This window comes from Diadema setosum, chromosome 16 (assembly GCF_964275005.1).
Source record: "Diadema setosum chromosome 16, eeDiaSeto1, whole genome shotgun sequence".
NCBI lineage: Eukaryota > Metazoa > Echinodermata > Echinoidea > Diadematoida > Diadematidae > Diadema > Diadema setosum.
In genome coordinates, this window is record NC_092700.1 from 34,395,474 (window position 1) to 34,418,154 (window position 22,681).

At 38.8% G+C, this 22,681-nt stretch overlaps 1 protein-coding gene across 1 annotated transcript in view; it reads right to left on the bottom strand.

Annotated features, from left to right (window-relative positions):
- LOC140240021 (rho GTPase-activating protein 18-like) overlaps positions 1-22,681 on the bottom strand; it is a 138,822-nt gene that overhangs the window by 61,067 nt on the left and 55,074 nt on the right. Inside the window, exons 4-5 of the mRNA XM_072319832.1 lie at positions 15,274-15,430; positions 8,147-8,250 (exon numbers count right to left, since the gene is read on the bottom strand). Of these exons, the coding sequence (XP_072175933.1) occupies positions 8,147-8,250; positions 15,274-15,430 (261 nt within the window). The remainder of the gene's footprint in view (positions 1-8,146; positions 8,251-15,273; positions 15,431-22,681) is intronic.

Consider the following 22,681-nt stretch of genomic DNA (forward strand, 5'->3'; position numbering starts at 1 on the left):
CCTCTGTAGACCTTGTTTGGGTCTGGATGATAAACAAAAAAGGAAATCTTGCATCAGGCAGAGAAAGGATGCCAGCAAGTTGGAGAGAGGAAGCTGCAATCAGGCGTCTAACAGAGCGAAACCATTTGTTTCCCCTCAGAACACTGTGTGGCACCTAATAGGGTGGGGTGGGGGACAATCAAGTCATACCATGGAAGGCTACTGAGCAAGTGTTAAGTCTGTAATTACACTAGATACATTGTAGGGGCACACTGGGATGTTCGGATGTTAAACACATCCAAGGAAATTTCACTTAGATGGCAGGAGTGTAGCCATTTATATCACTTTACCTTCACTATAGATAATTCTGTTTAGGTACATTCTATCTTTAATCTGCTGTTTCTATTTTCCCCCTCAAAGCTAAAACTGCATGGGCCTTTGTTTTCAAGCTTAATCAGCATGTCCACAAAAAAGAAGGGAAAAATCTCCCCCTCCAATTAACCTCTCAACTCCTGGGAACTTGGTGGGCCATGTGCAAAGTTTTTGAAGGTGTTCAAAATCTTGCAGGGAGTGGGTTAAAGCAACATACATTGCTTCTGACTTTGAACAGACTGAATATTTTGAGAGCTGGTGTTCAGAAAGAGAAAAGACACATACAGTTGTATAACTTCACCAGTAGCAATATTCAGAGAAGGAGATAGCCCCATCTTGTATTACTTCATTTTTCCATGAAAATGTGGTTGTGGTAGTTTCTTATGTTTTTTTCAACTTTGTTTTTATTGCACAGTGGTTGCTGGAGTGCAATTTCAAACATCATGGCTGTGGGATTATAAATTACTTGGAAAAGCTCTACAGAAATTTTCTTCAATTTCCTTTGTGAGGAAAACGACAGCACTAGGTCATTCAATATTTCATATAAAGTCTGAAAGTGCCAAAGATTGCATTTTGCACTGAGTTATTTGTGAAGTCTTTACTCAGAGTTGTGTTCATGGAGATTTTTTTTTCTTTTTTCAAGTTGGTTACATCCACAGAAATTCTAAAGATCTAGGATACCATGCCAAGGACACCTAAATTTCCTCTCTCATATTTGAATGGAGGAGAACAAAAATGACCTCAGTAGTAAAACCACTCAGGTGTAGCAATATGTTTTTATAGTCCCACAGGGAATTCTTGGTGACACAGTAGGGATTAGGGAAATTAGGTATTCTCTGTTCATTGACAATTAGTTTTAAGATATCTGTGGCAATCGGCAAAGAAAGCACTCCGGACCAGTGTGTGTGCCAATCAGCGAACTACGCACAGTAAGGGTTAACCCATGACTTGTAGAATACAGCCCCTTGCATCTGTATTGTCACTACTTTCAGTGGATGAAATGAGAGATTGTATCTTCAAAGGGATCATATAGTTTTGGTTGAGATCTCACTTCAGGTTTCTAACATTGTTTTTTTTTTTTTTTTGTGTGTGTGTGAGATAATGAGAAAAGCCTTATGAAATATGAAAGAGCATGTAATTCCAAGAGGGATTCAATGATTATTTCATGAAAATTGGTTTTGAAATGGCTGAGATATCAAAAAGAGATCAATCCTAATAAAAGGTGGGATCCATCTCTTATTAGGATTGCTTTGTTTTACTTTCTTGAATAGGATATCTTAGCCATCCCAAACCGGATTCTCATCTAAACTGTAAATTCCTCTCAGAATGGTATGCTCTGTATCATTTCATAAGTGGTTTCTTGGTATCTCACAGAAACTTAAAAGCCCAATCCTCACCTCCTCCACTAATATACCATCCCTTTAACTCTTTCAAGACTTTTATGACTTCAAATGCCACAGACACTATCTGCACTTATATTTCATATGCTAATGATTGAGTTTAAAAGCCTAGAATAAAGGGCTCTCTATTGGGCTGTAACACTCTTAATATCACATCACCCTTTCTGTCACTTTTTGACATGGTCAGTGAGTAAAGGAAGAGGAGGAGGTGCACTTCAATGAGAAGTCATGACCACACCCCTCCTCATGGTCCCTTTACCCCCCTTCCTGATACCAAAAGAGCCATCCTTGGTGGATAAGACTGTCCGTCTGCTCGTCATCTGTCCCTTCACGCCCTGATTCATCCAGATGACCTCCTGCCGAAACTCTCCAGACGTGTCTCGCTTCCTTTCTTACAAAGTTTTCCTCAACTTTCTTGTCAGAGCCTGGGCACCTCTTCCACTCTTTCTACTCCTCTCTCTCTCCCTCCATATCCCATCTTTTCTTCACTACTCTCTGCCTTCCCTTCAGCGCTCCCCTCCCCCCAATAGCAGCTGCTCCCTTCCTCTCTCTCCCTTTCTATCTCTCATATTTATATGAGAAAGAATACATGAGAGAGAGAATATATGAGAGAGAATATATAAGAGAGAACATATAAGAGAGAATATATGACAGAGAATATGAAAAAGAATATAATATGAGATAGAAATATATACAGTGCACTCCCATTATAACGGGCACAATAATAACACAATTCTTGTTACAATGAAAGGGGGAGGGGGGTGAGAGATTGCAAGAATGAGAGGTTTATAACCGCATAGTGATCTCAAACCTGACATAGAGACTGCAGAGGAATTAGTAAGTAATGGGGTTAGAACCACCTCAAGTGGAACATTACTCATCTCACTCTCTCCCCTCTCCCATCGATGTATCACTTCCCTTTTCCCTCTCTCTCTCTCTCTCTTTTTACCAATCGCTGTATAGATACCTTTCCCTTTCTCTTTTTCTCTATATTTATCTTTTTCTCTTACTGTGTATTTCTTTTTTTTCTCTTATCTATACCTTTTCCTTTCTCCTTTTCTCTATCCATATATTTTTCTCTTTTTCTCTGTCTATCTCTCTTTCACTTTTCCTCTGACTATCTCTATCTCTTTCTCTTTTTCTCTATCTCTATCTCTTTCTCTTTTTCTCTGTCTGTCTCTATCTCTTTCTCTTTTTCTCTGTCTGTCTCTATCTCTTTCTCTTTTTCTCTGACTATCTCTATCTCTTTCTCTTTTTCTCTGACTATCTCTCTTTCTCTTTTTCTCTGTCTGTCTCTATCTCTTTTTCTCTGACTATCTCTATATCTTTCTATTTTTCTCTATCTCTATCTCTTTCTCTTTTTCTCTATCTATCTCTATCTCTTTCTCTTTTTCTCTATCTATCTCTATCTCTTTCTCTTTTTCTCTATCTATCTCTATCTCTTTCTCTTTTTCTCTGAATATCTCTATATCTTTCTCTTTTTCTCTCTCTCTATCTCTTTCTCTTTTTCTCTAACTATCTCTATCTCTTTTTTCTCTACATATACCTTCTCCTTTCTCTTTTTCTGTCTATCTATATCTCTTTCTCCTTTTCCTCTTACTGTTTATCTCTTTTCTTTTTCTCTGATCTTTACCTTTCTTTTTCTCTTTTTCTCTTGAATACTTTCTCTTACCATTACAACAGTGAGAAAAAAAAAAACTCCACATACAATGTACTGTCATATTAATAATGTTGTATGGTTTCACTTTAATAATGAAGCTACATCAGACATTATTTTTTGTATCAGTTTTTGTCCTTTGTGTGGCTCACATGACCTACATAGTGCAGTCATGATCTATAAATTAGAAATACATGTAGCAAGGAATTAAAAAAAAAATGGGAGAGGTTACAAAAGGAGGTCACTACAGCTGGTCCCTGTATTCTTCATTCTCTTTCCTTTCTTGACTCAAAAGAAGAAAGAAAGAAAGAACAAAAAAAAACAACAAAACAAACAAACAAACAGAATGCGTTCACAGGAAAATGTGTGTAGACGAACACCTTTGCCATAGTTTCCATCGCCATGACGCCGAAAGGATGGGAGCAGGTAGTGGTCGTCTGCTTCCCACCTGCTCACTGTGACGTAGCGCCCCCAGAGAGGACTGAATCTCCCCCCTCTCTCTCTCTCTCCCCCCGCCTGTTCCCACCTGCTTCAATCCCTGTAGGGATTTCACTACCATGGCAATGGGGTCTCGGGCCTCCCTCTCAAGGGTTTGGCATGGGTCAAGTCGTTCGCCACAAAAGGACTGCAAATTCGCCCCACCACTTTCTGCAGCTGAACCAAATGCACGATCCTTGTCAGACCAGAAGATGGGCCCTAACTGATTTCAGGAACCACCTCCGTCTCATCAATTCCCCTTTCAGTCTGCATGACGGGGATTTGACCTTGGCATTGTGTCGCTTCGGATTGCAGAAATTCTGACAAATCTTGAAATGAACTTTGATTTTGAATCCCTCACACACCTTTGACTGATGTCTCCCTCTCTTATTGTGGGGTTTGACTGTCAAAATCAAAGATTATTGCTGTTCTGAAGAGTTCAGTGAGGGGTGACAGTTCAAAAAATGCTGGAAGGCACCAAACTCTGTCAGAATGACCTATGACCTTTGACCTGACTTAGCCATGACTATCAGTGACCTTTGTCTGCTCATGGTTTATCTCAGACAAAAAAAAAAAAAAAAAACGGACAGAGCTCTACAGAAGCTTTGCACCATGCAAAATGCATCTGTCAACTGTATCAGTTAATTTGATTGTGGAAGAAATGGTCATAGATTCCTGACAGGCATTAGATTCGATGATATGCTTTCTGACATGAGTTGACGCATCCTTGAAAATACTTTTGACAAAAGACACACACAAAAAATACATCACAAAGTGAAAAGAATGGACAAGAAGTAGGTTAGCAAACTTCAGTCACCTGTATCCGTTCAAAACCTCTGCGCTACGACTCATGGCATAGATCTGTCACCTGTAAAACTTTCTGATCGCATTCAGACGGATGATGACATGGAGTATATGATATGAAATTACAACTCTCAATTCCACTTACATACGCTCATTTTTTTTTTTTTTTACCTTACCAGGACAGATTTCAAATGAGTTAAAAAACTTATTGCACTTTTTTTTTTAAAATTCCCCACTGCCTTTGACGGTTCTCCTCCCTGTGTAAGGTTTCAAGCCACTGGAACTGGCTCACCAAATGTCTGCCACACTTTAGCCGCTTATTTCTGACAACAGGTGCTCCTTTGAATCACGGATTAGCGCTAATCGTCTCATTGGATTCAATCAGCGCACTCCACGCCGGAAAGGGCTCACACACGACCCATCCGCTGAAGTGGCAGGACAGAGTCTAACTCTCCCTCTCTATGTCCCTCCCTCACCCCATCTCTTTCTATCCCCCCCCCCCTTAAAGGTAGGGAATCCCATTTGCATGCCTTAAATGAAGAGTTACAGTGGTATATTGAAGAGAGTATCATTTTAGAAACTCCCATAAAGTATTGAAAGTGGAAGGTAACATTTAGTACATTTTTATTGACCGTTAGATTTTGAATTGAATTTTTTTTTCGGGGCTCATCGTAAATTCCAGTACATTACTAGGCTACCTTTGCAGACCCATGCACTGCATGTGTGTCCATCATGTATATTTTGTGAAGAAAGTTCATCAAAACTTACAAACATTTCTATATACATTCTTGCCACACACTCCATATGTTATTACATCAGCTCTTATACTTTTAGATTTGTGTTTATAGATAAAAAAAAAATACAGAAGACTGCAACAAAAAGGCTTAAGTGTGGCTGACACACAGAACTACTGAGTAGTTGAGTTTTGTGCATTATTCAAATTGTAGATAACTGTTGACTTCCAAATTTCTCAGCAGTGGCCTAAACAAGTACCCTGAGGTTCATATTTCATGTTTTGCTGCATTTTGGGAGGTCTGTAAAAGGTATCCCCTACCTTTAAAGGGATGGTATGGTTCTGGTTGAGATGGGGTATTCAGTTTTTCACTTTTTGCTGGATAATAAGCCAGTTCGTAGTTCTACTTTGCGCATGAGCAGAAAAAGGTCATTCGTACAAAAATGCATGATGGTTTTTAAATTCACTAAGATATTAAGCATAGATCTGCCATGCAATGATTATTCATGCAATGCTTGTAAATGGTACATGTACATTGTACTTGCCAATACATGCACCTGACAGTTAGGAAGCTGGATTTGGCAATACAAATAAAAACATAATGTATTCAATACAAAACAACGAAACCCTCGAGGGGTGTTTGAAGGACCATTTTGGTCACCTGGTCTTGCTATGCAAGATTTTTTGTGTGTGTTTAACACAAATTCCATAAATTGTTACGCCAGGCAAGCTCACCGGTACGCATCATATTGCTTTGAAAACAATTCAAGTGAATAACCAACTGAGAAAACAGAAAGGTCATTTGTACCAATATGCACATGAGCTAACTATGAACTGGCTTATTAGAAACCACTTATTGGAAATATAAAAGAACATACAATTCTTAGAGGAATTCAAAGTTTACTAGATGAAAGTTAGTTTTGAAATGGCTGAGATATCTAAAAACAACGCGGTCCTAATAAAAGGTGCCACCTACTTTTTTTTAAAGACCTCTTTGTTTTGCTTTATTTTTGGACATCTCATCTCTTTTAAAACCGATTTTCATCATATAAGCTTTATTCTTCTTCTTAGAATTGTATGCTCTTTAATACTTCAAATGAGTGTTTTCTAATTATCTCGCAAAAAGTTAAAATCTAAATCCCGAATCTCAACCAAAATCATACCATCCCTTTAATATCTTTTCCCTTTCTCTCATTCTTTACCTGACTATGTTCTTCTTTTGTCTATCTCTTTTTTCTCTCTTCTTATCTTTCTGTACGGCTATTGTCAGGAATTCCAGTTAGAATGAAAGAGAGGGACTGAAATACACTTTCTTGACACTACTTTGAACATTAACGGCCTAAACTTTGACACTACCAGGGCCTTAATTTAGGCTTTTGCCTAAAAACTGACATCCCTCTATTTTTCTCTTTCTAGAATGTTTCCCTTTTAATCTTTCATTTTCTGTCCGTCTTCCTGTCTTTCTGTCTCACTTTTCCTCTTTTGTTTTGCATTTTCTTCCTCTTTTTCTCCTCCTCATCTTTCTATTTCGGTCATTCGGTGCACATCTCTCTCTCTCTCTCCCTTTTTCTATTGTTTCTCTTTATATCTTTCTTTTTCTGTCCATCTACCTGCATATTTGTTTTCTATTTTCTATTCTCTTCGTATCTTACTCCCCCCCCCCCCCCTCTCTCTCACACACCCTCTTTTTCTCTTCCTTCTATACTTGGCTTGTCCAGGTCCCACCACCAGTTGTCCATGCCTGGCCAGCAACGGTCAGGAAGTTGGACGGTATTAGTCATTATTTCATCAACGGGGCGCATTTGACAGGCGAGTTAAATTCCTTGGCTCTGTTGGGCTCAGGGAGGGAGACGGAACGAGGAACAGGAAAAACACCTGCCAATCAACTTGGCAGTGCGGCTCGTCTGGGTTTCCAAAATGACACAATATTTGGCCCGTTACGGCATGAGCTGCCGGACAGTGGCAATTACGTAAATCTGCCGGGAAGTGAGCGAGGATCAGACAATAAAGATACTGTGTTTTGTGAAGACTTAACCTGGAATAATACCAAACAAGAAATTTCAATGATAATAATAAAAAGAAAAACCAGAAGCCTCTCCTATCAGAGATTATGACTTGTCAAATTTACGGGAAGCTGAACTATGGCATAGCTGTCAAGCAAAACTGGACACTAGCAGCACCACCTAGAAAAACTGGACACTCAAAATGCCATGGTCAAAACAGTAACAAAGGCACACACACACACACACAAAAAAAAAACTTTTTTTCCTCTTCTTTCAGAATTGTATTTCCAGGTCACAACTCCAGGTATAGATTTCATCCTGATGAAAGGATGCTATATATATCATGCTGCGGACCACATCCCACATGATTTGAATTTTCTCTTAGATACAAAAGACCACATAAATGGGTCTAATCACTTTACAAGTCAGAAACATCGCTACAATGAGGTATGAAGAAGGAGAAGAAGAAGAAATGGAGGACAAATTGATAAACAATCAAGACAAAGCAACAACTATAGAGCATTTCAATGAAATGATAAAAAGGTATTAGAGGAGAAAGGAAATATACAAAGAAATAATGAAGAAGACAAGAAAGACAGTAAAAGATATGTGAGTCAATTTCAGGGGTGAAAACTCTCCACCATGAGACACATAAACATCGTGGGAATCAAAGATTGAAAAAAAAAAATGGGATGAACAAGGAATTCGGAAATCGGCTCACCAGAATGGAGTCGGGCGTCTGCGCTCTCATGCTGACTTTAGTTCGGTCTTTGATACTCGGCACTTCGATGGGCTCCGTGCTCGTAAAACTCAGAATCCTGACACCTGTGCGGTTGGAGGACAAATCAAAACATGTTTTTCATTGTTAGAACTTGGTAATCTAATTGGAGAAAAATCGGGAGAGCAGACAATGCGCCGGCATCAAGATACGTGCGCCACGCAGACAAAGCATGACATACGATTGATCAGAATGACGAAATTCCAACAATAGCGCCTTCGCGAAGGGCGGGGCATTTTAATCTGCAGGTGGAATCTTTTTGAAATTTACCTCAGACAGAGAGAGAAAGGAAGAAAGGAGGCAAAAATAACATTCTTTTGTGCCCGGAGGTTTCCCTTTCATGTATATACACCCGAGGGAAAGTCTTGAATCTGCTATTTTTATGCACTTCCATCACTGCAGGCGATATAAAAAAGAGCAGAATGAACATATGTTATAAACATGGGCTAAACATATTCATGCATAACAAAGCAAGTGCAATTTCACAAGTAGGAAACTGATACTGAAGATGAAAACATTAACAACAGATATTGACAGAGTGGTAATTACTAATAACAGTTACAGACATTGTGAAGAGGAAAATCCCCTCTAAAGTAGACTCTTCTCTTGATGGGGAACACTCCATTGACCCCATCGTAGTCACATGATAGCAAATGTATGGAAGACCAAATCATAATTGTCCCTGATTTTTTTTTATTTTTTTTTTACATAAAAAAAAATCATCAGGTGAGAATGAGAAGGGCATTAAGTTGCCACTGAACTCGTAGTGTTCAAAACAACTTTATAACACCCTTCTCATTCTCGTCTGACAATATGATGGTATATGAGTAGAAAAAAACCTCTTTCAAAGGCCTTGCATACAATTATGAAGTAAAGGTTGTCTGACCTAGCAATGAATTAGTGGCACATCGAAACAAATAGAACGATGTTAACAATAAAAACATTAATGCACAGATAATCAAAAGTTACATACATGTATTTGAGGGATGTCAAATGGAATCACAACCAAGGAAACAAAATGGTCATTTTTACAAACTTATGGCATTCAGAAGTATAACAATATTTACACATTATTATTATTTTTTTTTTTGCTATAGTTCGCAATGCTATTCAAATTTTCTTTGCCTCTAACTTCAAACAAAAAGTGAATTCAATGGGTGCACTTACAATGTGTATTATGTGCAAGTTGGGGGAATTCTAAGACAATTACCCCTGGGCAATTACCACAGACCTTTCCCCTGACCCTAACCCTAACCCTAATCCAAACCCAAACCCACACTCTAACCCTAACCCTGCACCCAATCTTTACTTTATCAAACCCTATCACTACAACACTTGTTACTCACTAACTAGTTCTTAGCCAGGAAGGGGGGGGGGGGGGAATTGTCCTGATATGGATGTGGGTTGTCCAGGTGTTGAGGGTTATTTGTCTTGGACTCTGTGGTGACTATAATCATTACTCCTGAAATATGTACAATAAGATGAAACCAAGAGATGAAATAATTGTTTGAGCATAAACTGATGTTAAAAAAAAAGAAAAAAAAAGAAAGGATGATTAACAATGAGCTCACTTAAGACCAGTGCCAGTTTCACATGACACCATAATTACACCATTCTCTCTCCCTCTCGTTACTCTTAATGTGTTTACCGTAAACTTGTTGCATGTCCATCAACACTGTAGGATTGAATCTTCACATCCCGGTTCACTTTAAAATCCTCAAAGTAAGCTCACTGAGTGCTAACGCGTAGAGCATGTTACTCACAAGAAAGGTGTGTTCAATAGAGATAATGAGAAAAACAAAGAGAGAGGGTGTGTGTGTCTGTGTCTGTGTGTGTCTGTGTGTGTGTGATTAGACAAGAGAGATGGAAAGAAAGAAAGAAAGAAAGAAAAGGAGCGCAAGAGCAAGGAAATGAGAAGGATAAGGAGAAAGAGAAACAGCACTGTGCAATATGACACTTGATAAAAGGGAATTACCTGGGAAATGGAAGATTGTGTGAATGACGGATTACTTGGTGTATTGCTTCTTTTGTTACCAAAATCATGTCAGCGAGAGAAAAGGTAGGAGAGGGAGAAAACAAAAATAAGGATGACAGAGAGAAGGGGATAAAATTACAAAAGTGAGAGAGTCAGTGATAGATACCCTTGTCTTGTTATTCACCAGAAAAAGTGAAGAAAAATGAGAAAGAGAGAAAGTAAAATGGGGGGGTTGGAAGGAGAAGAGAAGAAGGAATGACAGACAAGAGAACTTTGGGGGGAACTAGGTTAGGTGTTGATGACAGGAGTTTCATCGGTGTGACTCATTCTCACTTGATTCCGCTCAAGAAAAACATTCTTTGCTATTCTTCCCCCCCCCCCCCCCCATCCATCTCATTTTCTTTTTTCTCCTAGTCAGGGGGAGTCACTGCTCACCAACGTCGTCCCCAGAGAGTCGGGAAGGGGGACTTGGCCCAGCTTTTGGGTAGGCGGAGGGGTGAGACATGGGGGCGGTTTGTTTGGATTGAGCCAATTTTAGCTCTAGGTCTACTACTAGCATGCCCCCTCTCCAAAATCCCCTCCTTAACCCCCTCCCGTTTCACAACCCCTCTTCTCCTCCAACCATTACAGTAACAATATGAGGGAGAATCCTAATTTTGATACAGAATTCATATCATCAAAGAGATAACATGATGACACATTGATATTCTTAATTTTCAACGTATTTGTTAACGAGGTTTTCTTTTCAACACCTTTCCAATGTTTTCAAATGGCAAAACTGTTAAGGAAATCTAGTCTTTAGACCCTCTGTGTTGCTATGGAAATAAGAAGAGATTTCACTTTGAGCACTGGTCTACCCCTTACGCCTTTGAGGACATGCTGATTTGCCTACAACATGCATTTCCCACAGACACCTACATGAGTAGGCTCTTATACTTGGGACAAGTATTCAATGGGTTAATATGCCATGTTTGCTGATTGGCATGTCTGTTGGAGCACCACATTCCATTGGCACAGATATTTGCAAACTAACTGCCAAATAATTTAGATTAAATAATCTTCTCAATCTGCACTGTGTCACCACGGCCATCCTGTTGGTGTGAGGTACATTACTACACCTGAGAGGGCTTGCCAAGTATACAGCTAGGTCAAGTTTGGATGGATTATGGAATGCTGATAGAAATGCCTAGCAGGTTAAGCTATGTGCTTGGGCTCATCAAGAGTTTAAGGTACTGTTTAACATTGGGAGCAGCGATTTAGAAAATGTTATCACGTTTGATGCATAAGTGTATGTCAGTTGTATCACAAAACATCCTACCATATAAAAAAATTCACAACAAAGCCTGAAATATCAGGATATATCACTATTTTTCTCAATAAACCAGAACTGTAGATAGTTTATTCAAGAAACAATTCTATTATATCTATTGCTCATATTTTGTATATTTAACAACACTTATCATTGATTATATACTAATTAACATTTTTACATGGGTTGTTTTCTATCCTTAATTCACAATAAAGAACTATTTTGAAGCACTAAAGCTGGGTTTCTATTTCATCTGCAAATGGCAAATAATACCTTTAAAGGGAGACTGCACGAGGAGTTCACATCTATAGCTGATAGCAAACAGAGAACTCGAGTGGGGGGAGGGGGAGGGGGTAGGGGCAATTGGCAGTCTAAACTCAACATTTCTTGTGACACCTGTAGATGTAGGCTGTAATCACTGTTGGTACGTCATAAGGATAACTGGCATGGTATAACAAATACTTTTTTTTTCACAAATACACATGGCACTGCAGGTGTATTGCACACACACATGCACATTGCACATAATTCTACGTTTACAACTCTATAGCACTGAGAGGAGATACTCGTGTGTTTTAAATCAAGGCAGAAGTTTCTGATTCAGCAAGCATTTTGGTCAGTTACTGATGCATTCAGATCTGATACATCTGACCCTGGTGTAGTATGAAGTACTTGAAGAGTTTGTTTGCAAAAACCAAGTCCATTTTTGAAGATTTTGAAGTACGGTCTCTGTCATAAAGTGCAAAATAATACCTTTTAAATGATATATTGGTCACTACATATAAAGGCACATTTTTGAAGTTATGGCCAATAGAAGCACATTTTTTCTTTTTATTCTCTTTATTTTTCTTGACCTTTAATCGCAAATATCTCCATTTGGCAAATATGGACTTATCGGTTTTTGCAAACAAACTCTTCACTTTTTCATCCCTTCCTATGTGTGCCAATTGATAGATACACTGTATCTCCTGGCAAGCACTGGACAAGAGAGCAGCTCAGATGTCCTGGACTAAATTTGGAATGCTGAGTTTATGTAATCCTTTTACGATTGATTCTGAATTCTTTTACAAGGACTTTTCTGCATAAATGATAAAATCCTGACAAGTTCATTACTTTATCTAGCATACTCATCAGGGGATGAGAAAGATGCCTATTTTATTGCTGGGCAGATTATGATACAGACACACCAAACATAAATACATGAATCTTTACAATATAAACAGCCAGGATCTAAACTCCCATGTTTCATTGTGTCTTCTCATACAGTGAAAATACTGGAGCTGCACCTGCAGAAAGTGACTCATTCCAAATTCAATTATCTGGGAAAGTTTTTAGAAGAAACAAACAGGGTTAAATGAACTTGGCATGCCAGTAACTTCTAGACCCAAATTCAACCTCAAAAAAAAAAAAGAAGTCAATTCTTTACAAGAGAGAAAGGTTATTCAGCGGACACAATTTTGCTTGATTTTTATTTCGCCTGCCTTTTTTACAGCCTTTGCCTCAAGTACATTATGACAGCAGTCACCATTGCGGCACAGACCCAAGGGGTCCCTGCCTAGCAGTCACCTCTGCCTGAACTCTGGGGGAGGGAGGGAGTGGGGGATTGGCTACTGTGGACCTGGTGGGGAGAAAAAAAGAAGGGTGTCAATGCCCACATATAGATTGAACACATCCCAGAAGTCAGCGTCGGGTAGCACTTGCCTCACTGCAGTTGCGTTTTTTAGAGCATCTACAATGCCAGTTCCTCACTGACGGGTGCTGAATTTTGTTAGGTACAATCTTTCCCTTCTGTTCTTCATTGAATTTTCCTCTTTTCCTCACCAAACTCTACAATCAATAACTGATCCTAAAACTACCTGACATGACTAGGAAATAAATTTTGAGTCACCCTAGTACTGAATTACAAAAAAAAAAAATAAATGTATGTCACTTTTCCCCCTTTTTGAATACTCCTAAAATAATCATGGCTGTTGTCTTTGAGTGAGATCAGCTGTTTTCCTTTAACCCTGAAGTACAAAATGCAACATGAGCCTCCATAGTGGTAACCTTACCGGTTGGCTGCAAGCTAGTTTATTCTCATATTTTTGCCTCTGAAGTTTATACATGACCTGTCCACAGCAATAGATATGTCAGTCTGGAGCCAGACTATCGATCCTGATGTGTTACCAGCAGTTCCATGATATTTGTTCCTGCAACGATTGCTCCCATGAAATATCTGCACGCTAAGCCAAACATAAAACCTACTCACAAACATAACCCTAACCCTAATCCTAATCCTCACATCAAACTAAACCTAAAACCCCATCACAACCCTAACGCAAAGTCCCTAGAGAAAATAAGAGTGGTGCAAATTGTTGTCAGTGTAAATTGCTGCCGGTGAAATTGTTGCCAGTGCAAACTGTTGCAGGAGCAAATGTCATGTTACCTTTACCAGTACCATCCCAGTGTGTTATATGTCCCTCATACAGGGGAGAAGGGGAGAAAGGGGGGGGGGGGGATAGTCTGCACCCAAGGCTCACATTCAGCAAATTTAGACAGGCCCTTAAGGGGAAAAGACAGCTAACGTGGATCAACAAGGAAATTGTGCTGGCATCTCAAGGCTAGTTCATCATTTCACAAAGAACATTAAAGCAGCATACAGGAACTTGCAGCTGCCATGGGAATATGTGTACCTGTGCAAAGACCAATCACAAATACCTACTTAAGACGTTGCCATGGTAGCCATGACAGTTGCAACTCCAGGTGATGCAAGTCTCCTTACTATATGGGGCTCTTTTTAGCTTCTACATTGAGTAAGCCTCTCACAGTATAGACCTACACTGCACAGGCTAAAACATGCAAAGTGAACATCCCAGTCTGCAAAGAAGTCATTTTATGACAGGATAGTGTGCATATATACTGTACTTGTATATACAAAATTTACCTTAAACCGTAACGCCCAAAAGCCCATTAGTATGCCATCCCATTTATCACTATACACACAGCCACACAAGAGCAAAAAATATTAAAAGACCCCAACTGTGTCTTATCACTGTGTTTCCCTTATAAAGTATATGTAACAGAAATTAATGCTGAGGACTGTTGAATATTAAAAAACTGAAAGAGCCATATTAAATTTCTTTTCTCGTTTCCCCTCTCTTAGATACTCCATTCCCAGGCTGCCATAACTTCAAGCATCGGCTTACAATGTGCGGTCTGCTGCATATTTCCCTTTGAAAATAATCCTTTCAGTAGATGTTGATTAGTCTTCATTGATACTAAACAAATTTGTATGTTCTGTTTATATTGTGTTCTGTTGTCACTTCTGTCAAAATGATTATTTACTATCTTACTTGTACTGGAATATTGAAAAATGTAAAGAAGTAAAATCGAACAAACAAACAAATGATGAGTTTTAATGCAAAATTAATCAAGTGCCATTTTTAAGAATTTCAAGGTGAGTCCACCGTCAGACAGAGCAAAATTAAACCTCTCCAAATACCTCACTTGTAACATGAAAAGGAATATTCTAGAAGTTGTGATGAAAAATATTCTGTATTTTCTTATTATTTTCTTTGTGTTTTTTTTTTTTGCAGCTTTAAACACAAATATCTCAACAAGAATGGAGTTAGCTCATTTTGCAATAAAACTCTTCAAAGAGATATCGCATCATCACAACAAGGAATGAAACTTCGGACAGACATATCCTCTCTCGTCAGTCAACGTTCATGATTATACATGATGATCAAGATGCCACTCTTAAGGGGGGGGGGGGGGAGGGTAACCTGGGGGTTTTGTGTTCCTCACCTGTGTCTAGGTCTGCCACGCCCGACGACACCTCCCTGTGGTTTTTCACGATGCTCTCTCGTTCAGTGTGGCGGGGGTCCGGTAACGTCCGGCTCTTCCTACGCTTGCTGCCTTTCCTTCCCGTCGGGTAGCCATCGACCGAACTCACAGACGACCGCTGCCAAGATTAAAAAAGGAAAAACAAGGCGGCTTTTCTTAGATTGTTCTCAGATTCAAATTCAAATCCTTTGACGAACCACGTTTTTTAACCATTTTTGAAACACTCCTTTATTTGTCATTTCATTCTCGTCTTATTTTCAGTATCAGTTGTATTCATTTTTTTTTTCAGTCATACTATCCTAGCTGCATACTACATGTTTACTGACCCATCAATATTAAGTCATTGAAGACTAGTCCTGAGTATTGTCGGGCTATGTAAATGGGAAATGCATGTTATAGGAAAATTAGTCCATCTTCAACAGGTATACATTGTAGTAGTGCAGCAGTGCATGTTGCCATTTTTGTTGATTATTTTGGTAGAAGTAGTGGTAGTAATAGAAGAATGAGAAGTTATTTTGGTAGCAGATGTTGTAGTACTTCTAGTAAAAGTAACAGAAGTAGCATCAGGGTTGAAAAATACATCATAATCTCTTGAAATGTTGATTGATGTCTAATGGTGTAATAAAAGATGATTATGGTATGGTGAGTGTAAATTTCATGTCCAAATGAGTGTGTGTTTGTGTTGTGTACATCTACAATTGTATGTGCGTGTGTCTGCGTGTGTGCATGTGTGTTTGTTACATGTATGTTTGTCTATGTTTAGATGTGCTTCAATGACATCACTGGACGCTAAGAAAAGAATAAGATTTTCTACAAACAGTCTGAAAATGAGGCTACAGCTTTTCTCAGAGGAAGAGAAGAAGAAAAAAAAAGAGAATGATGTGGAAATGAGGGGCTCTCCAAAGTAAATCGTCCTCCGCTAATTGTCGTGGGGCCCCCTCGGGAGGGCAACGATGGACAGCAGTGGATTCGTCTGTCAGCGGCAGGAATTAGATCGGTATTGAGACGTGCGAAGTCCTGATGCAATCTTTGCAGTCATTTCGCCAGCTTGTCACAGGGGGGTAAATAACTACGCTACAGGCTACCAGGAAAAAAAAAAAAACAGGATTGAAAAAAAAACAAAAACCAAAACCACCCCCCCCCCAAAAAAAAAAAAAAAAAAAAAAAAAACACAATTACCAATAGCAAAGGAAAGCGAAAGAATGCCTCCAACAAAAACAAACATAATAAAAAATTCTTTCAAGGAATAAATGGTCAGACTGAACATTATGGTAGTGGTTGAATCTCTTAACAACAGAAGAGGGATGTGTATAGTTCCACAACCACAAAATGATTTACGTTACTCCAAAGGAGCATCAACCAATCATTTACCGATGTTGCCCTGTGGTAAATGCGGACATTTTCATTGTACATTAATTTTTGCATATTTTGTGCTACCTTATGTTAGCGCGAATTCTGAAACCCCATGAAAAATATCTTCAGTTTTCTCTGCACATTTAGAATAAATCAACAATTGTGCAGTGCGAGTTGAGGAACATGTCTGTTGAGACTCTTAAAGGGACTGTACAGTACTGGTTGAGGTGGGGATTCATGTTTTGAACATTCCTAAGTGAGAAAATGAAAAGCCTCTTATGAAATATGAAAGAGCATGTAATTTTAAGAAGGATTCAATGTTTATTTGATGAAAATTGGTTTTCAAATGGCCGAGATATCCAAAAAAGTGATAATAATAAGAGGCGACATGCAACAACTTTATTAGGATCTCTTTGTTTCACGTTGTTTTTGGATATCTCAGCCATTTCAAAACCGATTTCCATCGAATAAACTTTTGATACCCCTTAGAACTGCATGCTCTTTGACATCTCATAAAGTGGTTTCTGAATATCTCGCAAAACGTTATAGGCTAAATCCTCACCTTGACCAGAACTGTACACATCCTTTAAAGAGCTAAAAACTAATAGCATGAAAACATCAACAATTAGAGTTAATGTATCATGTCCTTCTGCATGTTCTTATGAGACTGCAAACTACCTTCTCAACCTGGTGAAAGTATAACACCAGTGGTTCTGTGTATTCCTTCCAAGTGTAATGCATTACACCATTGGTACACATTTTAATCATCCTGCTAATGTGTGCTCTATAGCTACGAACTACACCATGTAACTTTCGCAACTCGGTAAAGTGTAACACCAGTGGCTCTGAGTATCTCTTCAAAGTGTATCACGTTACACCATTGGTACGTGTACGTGTTTGGAATCATCCCCCTTTTATGTGTTCTGAGATTACAAACTCCCTCCTCAACTCGGTAAACACCAGTGGCTCTGTGTATTCCTTCCAAGTGTATAGTCCTGCGCCACTGGAACACAATAATCATCCTGCTATCAGAGTGCGGTAAGACTGCAGACTCCCTTCTCGTCTCGGTGTCAAAAGTATAACACCAGCCATGTCTTTCTGTGTATTCCTTCCAAACAATTGAACACTCATCCTGACATTCACAAGTAATATTACCTTAACAAATCTCATTGTTATCATTTATTCTCCAAGATTTGTTTAACATTCTGAAGGAAACTAGCTGGGAACTAGAGGGGAAAGTCCCCCTTCAGGCCCAAATAGTTATGATGTTGTTGTCAAGTGCTGCACTCCAATAGTATACAGCAATGTCTGTACAACCTTTTAACCGGTTGAGGACGGTTTGATTTTGCTACGACACGCATAGACACCTGCCCGAGTACACTCGGGACTTGTCCTCAACAGGTTAGAGGCATAATTTACCATTGGCAGATGAAACAAAAACCAAGCATTAGTGCTTTTAAATAGTTCTAAAATGTGAGTTAGGGATAGAAACAACCACTGTAAAAATTTGAATTCGTATAATCGATGGTAAGTATTGTTGAATACACAAAATGTGAACAATAGTTATAATAAAAATATTGCCAGACTAAACTGTCTACAGTTACGGTTTAATGAGAAAAATACTGATATATCCTTATATTTCAGGCTTTATTGCAAACATTTTATATGTAGGATGTTTTGTGATACAACTGACCTACACGCATAAGCATCAAAAGTGAAATCTTGAACATTCTTTTAAATCACTGCTCCCACAGGTAAACAGGACCTTTATTATCAAACCAAGTTGTTCATCTGTGGTACATATCATAATTGCCATATTGTGAGGAAAATGCAAACAAAAATTTATACAAAAAACAGAAACCATGACAAATTAAAGGAAAAAACAACAACACATGCAAGGAAAGCTTTGAAATAGGCTGCAACTCTCTCCTTCCCAGGAAATGAGGCATTCAAATGTTCCTGATGAGTTATTCAATCACTTACGTCCTTTCCACTTAACTCCTTCAGGTGCTCTAAAAAAGCAACAACAAACAAGCAAAAACAAAAACAAGAGCTCTACATACCCCCATGGGAACATCACTCATTCCTTGTGCAGGGATAAGCCAACATAAATGTACAATTTGTATGTGTACCTTCCTGTGCAGCCTTCTTGTCCAAATCGGGAGCAAAGTGTGCATGTGTTGTTGTTGTTGTTGTTTTTATGTCAAAAAAGGAAAACAAGAAAAATTGGAGAAGACAATGTGAGGCAATGACATCATCGCCTCATCTACATGAGAGTTTGAATACAAAATGGCTTAAGTGCCACTTTCAAACATTTTAAAGTACGTCCATTATCAGACAGAGCTAAAAACCTTCCCAGTGATACTTCACTTGTTACATGACAAGGAATGTCCTTGAAGTTATGATTTCAAATATTACATATTTTCTGATTATTTTCTCTGTTCTTCTTGCAGCTTTAATTGCAAATACCTCAAATTAGCAAGAATGGAGTATATACCTCGTTTGGCAATCACATTTCATATGCAGTTTGCACCAATGTGGACTGCCATTATCAGACTCAAGGAATATAAATGCCTCTGCATATGTTCACATGAACTTCTGACATACATTTGTTCTTTGCTCGTATATGTGCATATCTTCTTTTCTTTTTTGAGGGGGGGGGGGGGTGGTGGTTGTTTGTTAACTCAAAGTCAATTACTTAATTGTTTACGATATAACCTTGATTTTCCCCACTTCCTGAACCTGCCCATGAGTGTGGAATTTTCGTTTGACACCACAAATACCCCCTGAATGGCCCTTTTTGCTGCTCATTGCGACCGGAAGCATTTTGTTTTCCGTTTATAGACATGATCTCATCAATAATGACACTCTTTCAGCGACCTAGACCTTGAGATCGCAAACCTCGTTTCTGCGATGATCACCTATCACTTTTGCCACGATCAATATTGGGCAATTTGCCATCAAATGCGTACTGCATTAGTGCCCGAGTGCAACATATTACACTCGAAGAACAATGCTGAAGCATGAAGCTACATCATTGCAAGTTTTTGCATTTCTTCTGAATTTTGGACTCTGGGCTTGAGGTGACAATAAAAAAAAACATTCATTTTACTATTCTCTACATGTTTTTAGCACTTTTTCAGACAAACTCTGCTGTTTTGAACAGCTCTGCTGATTAGTCAGAACATCAAAAACAGGATTTAGGAATCTTTGGCTGACTGCCATGAGGTAAGATTTAACCCTCCTCCTCCCCCTCCCCCCCCCCCCCCCATTGGGCCTGGAGAGGAGGTGTTTAAATTTGATTAAACCAAACTAAAAAGAGAAAACAAATGCTTCAGAGATGAATAAAGAACACATAATTTAATGAAAGCACCTGTGAAAATTTTTCTGGGAAAATACAAAAGATGGAGAGCACACACGTTCTGGGATAAATATATACAAAGTACATTTTTTGAACAATGAGAATCATCTCGTTTTAAGGTTTAAGGAAAGGGGGGAGGGGATCAATGCATTTCCACCCTTTCCTCTCCTGCTCCGCCCTGCCCTCCCCCCAAACCTGTTGTTCCCCGTCGTCACTGCTGTTCCCTCGTTGTTGTTTTTATGTCAAAAAAGGAAAACAAGAAAAATTGGAGAAGACAATGTGAGGCAATGACATCATCGCCTCATCTACATGAGAGTTTGAATACAAAATGGCTTAAGTGCCACTTTCAAACATTTTAAAGTACGTCCATTATCAGACAGAGCTAAAAACCTTCTCAGTGATACTTCACTTGTTACATGACAAGGAATGTCCTTGAAGTTATGATTTCAAATATTACATATTTTCTGATTATTTTCTCTGTTCTTCTTGCAGCTTTAATTGCAAATACCTCAAATTAGCAAGAATGGAGTATATACCTCGTTTGGCAATCACATTTCATATGCAGTTTGCACCAATGTGGACTGCCATTATCAGACTCAAGGAATATAAATGCCTCTGCATATGTTCACATGAACTTCTGACATACATTTGTTCTTTGCTCGTATATGTGCATATCTTCTTTTCTTTTTTGAGGGGGGGGGGTGGTGGTTGTTTGTTAACTCAAAGTCAATTACTTAATTGTTTACGATATAACCTTGATTTTCCCCACTTCCTGAACCTGCCCATGAGTGTGGAATTTTCGTTTGACACCACAAATACCCCCTGAATGGCCCTTTTTGCTGCTCATTGCGACCGGAAGCATTTTGTTTTCCGTTTATAGACATGATCTCATCAATAATGACACTCTTTCAGCGATCTAGACCTTGAGATCGCAAACCTCGTTTCTGCGATGATCACCTATCACTTTTGCCACGATCAATATTGGGCAATTTGCCATCAAATGCGTACTGCATTAGTGCCCGAGTGCAACATATTACACTCGAAGAACAATGCTGAAGCATGAAGCTACATCATTGCAAGTTTTTGCATTTCTTCTGAATTTTGGACTCTGGGCTTGAGGTGACAATAAAAAAAAACATTCATTTTACTATTCTCTACATGTTTTTAGCACTTTTTCAGACAAACTCTGCTGTTTTGAACAGCTCTGCTGATTAGTCAGAACATCAAAAAAGGATTTAGGAATCTTTGGCTGACTGCCATGAGGTAAGATTTAACCCTCCTCCTCCCCCTCCCCCCCCCCCCCCATTGGGCCTGGAGAGGAGGTGTTTAAATTTGATTAAACCAAACTAAAAAGAGAAAACAAATGCTTCAGAGATGAATAAAGAACACATAATTTAATGAAAGCACCTGTGAAAATTTTTCTGGGAAAATACAAAAGATGGAGAGCACACACGTTCTGGGATAAATATATACAAAGTACATTTTTTGAACAATGAGAATCATCTCGTTTTAAGGTTTAAGGAAAGGGGGGAGGGGATCAATGCATTTCCACCCTTTCCTCTCCTGCTCCGCCCTGCCCTCCCCCCAAACCTGTTGTTCCCCGTCGTCACTGCTGTTCCCTCCCGTTTCCTCATTCTGTGGTTGCGGCTTTATTTTGACACTTGGCAAGGATTCCAAATCCAGAAATTACCATCATGTAATTCTTTCCAAGGACGGCACTCGTGGGATATATGTGTACTACGACCGAGCTTTAACGAGGCTGCCAGTATGTGCTTTCTCTCGAAATCAGTGTTTCTCACGATATTTCAGTCTCGATCATGTCATATGACACGTAATTATGCCCAGCACGCATGAAACATGACATCAAATAGCCATGCATGATGAAGTTTTATTCTACACCAATGACAAAAGTCCCTTTTATGAATAAAGACCTGGTGTTGGGTACCGGAATTGCCATAAAAAACAAAAGGACTGAGTTTTGGCACTTATCTTAAACTGCTCTGAAGAGAGACATCACAACACAAGGAGGCAAAGTCAGGCTAGGACAAACTTTCTCTGAGATTAGAATCTCACAAATTTTTTAGATTTATTCTTATTCGGATTTTCTTTCAAGACAAACTGTGTAAGATCTACACAGTTTTTCAGAAAAATAGAATCTAGCTGAAATATAAATTTGCATTATTCTGAAAGACTTACAATCTCATTTTGACAAAAATTTCTGAAAAATTTTCCTTTCAGAATATACCCATTTTCTTTCATGTCACACTGCCTCAGATGAAATCTTGACAATGATACTAAAAGACATCCACTAGCATCTGTTTTCAAATAAGATCTTTAATCCAACAATGATATTCCGGTTTCTTTTAATTAAAAGTACATTTTATTTTTGTTTTCAAGACAAACTACACAATTCTGATCCAATCTGGATGATAAATTTTGATAGTGCAGTCACACATCTCAGCTCACGTGAAGACCAAACACTTTTGGATATTAATTCTGACACCAAATTTCTGACATAATTGCAAAAATAAAATTGTACTGAGGTCAAAATGAACAAACTTTTGAATTACATGTCTCGCATGGTACTATGTTACAGGATCGTGGAAGCAAGATGTAGTAGAAGGACCAACGTGCTGCTGAAAAAGTTGTTTTCAA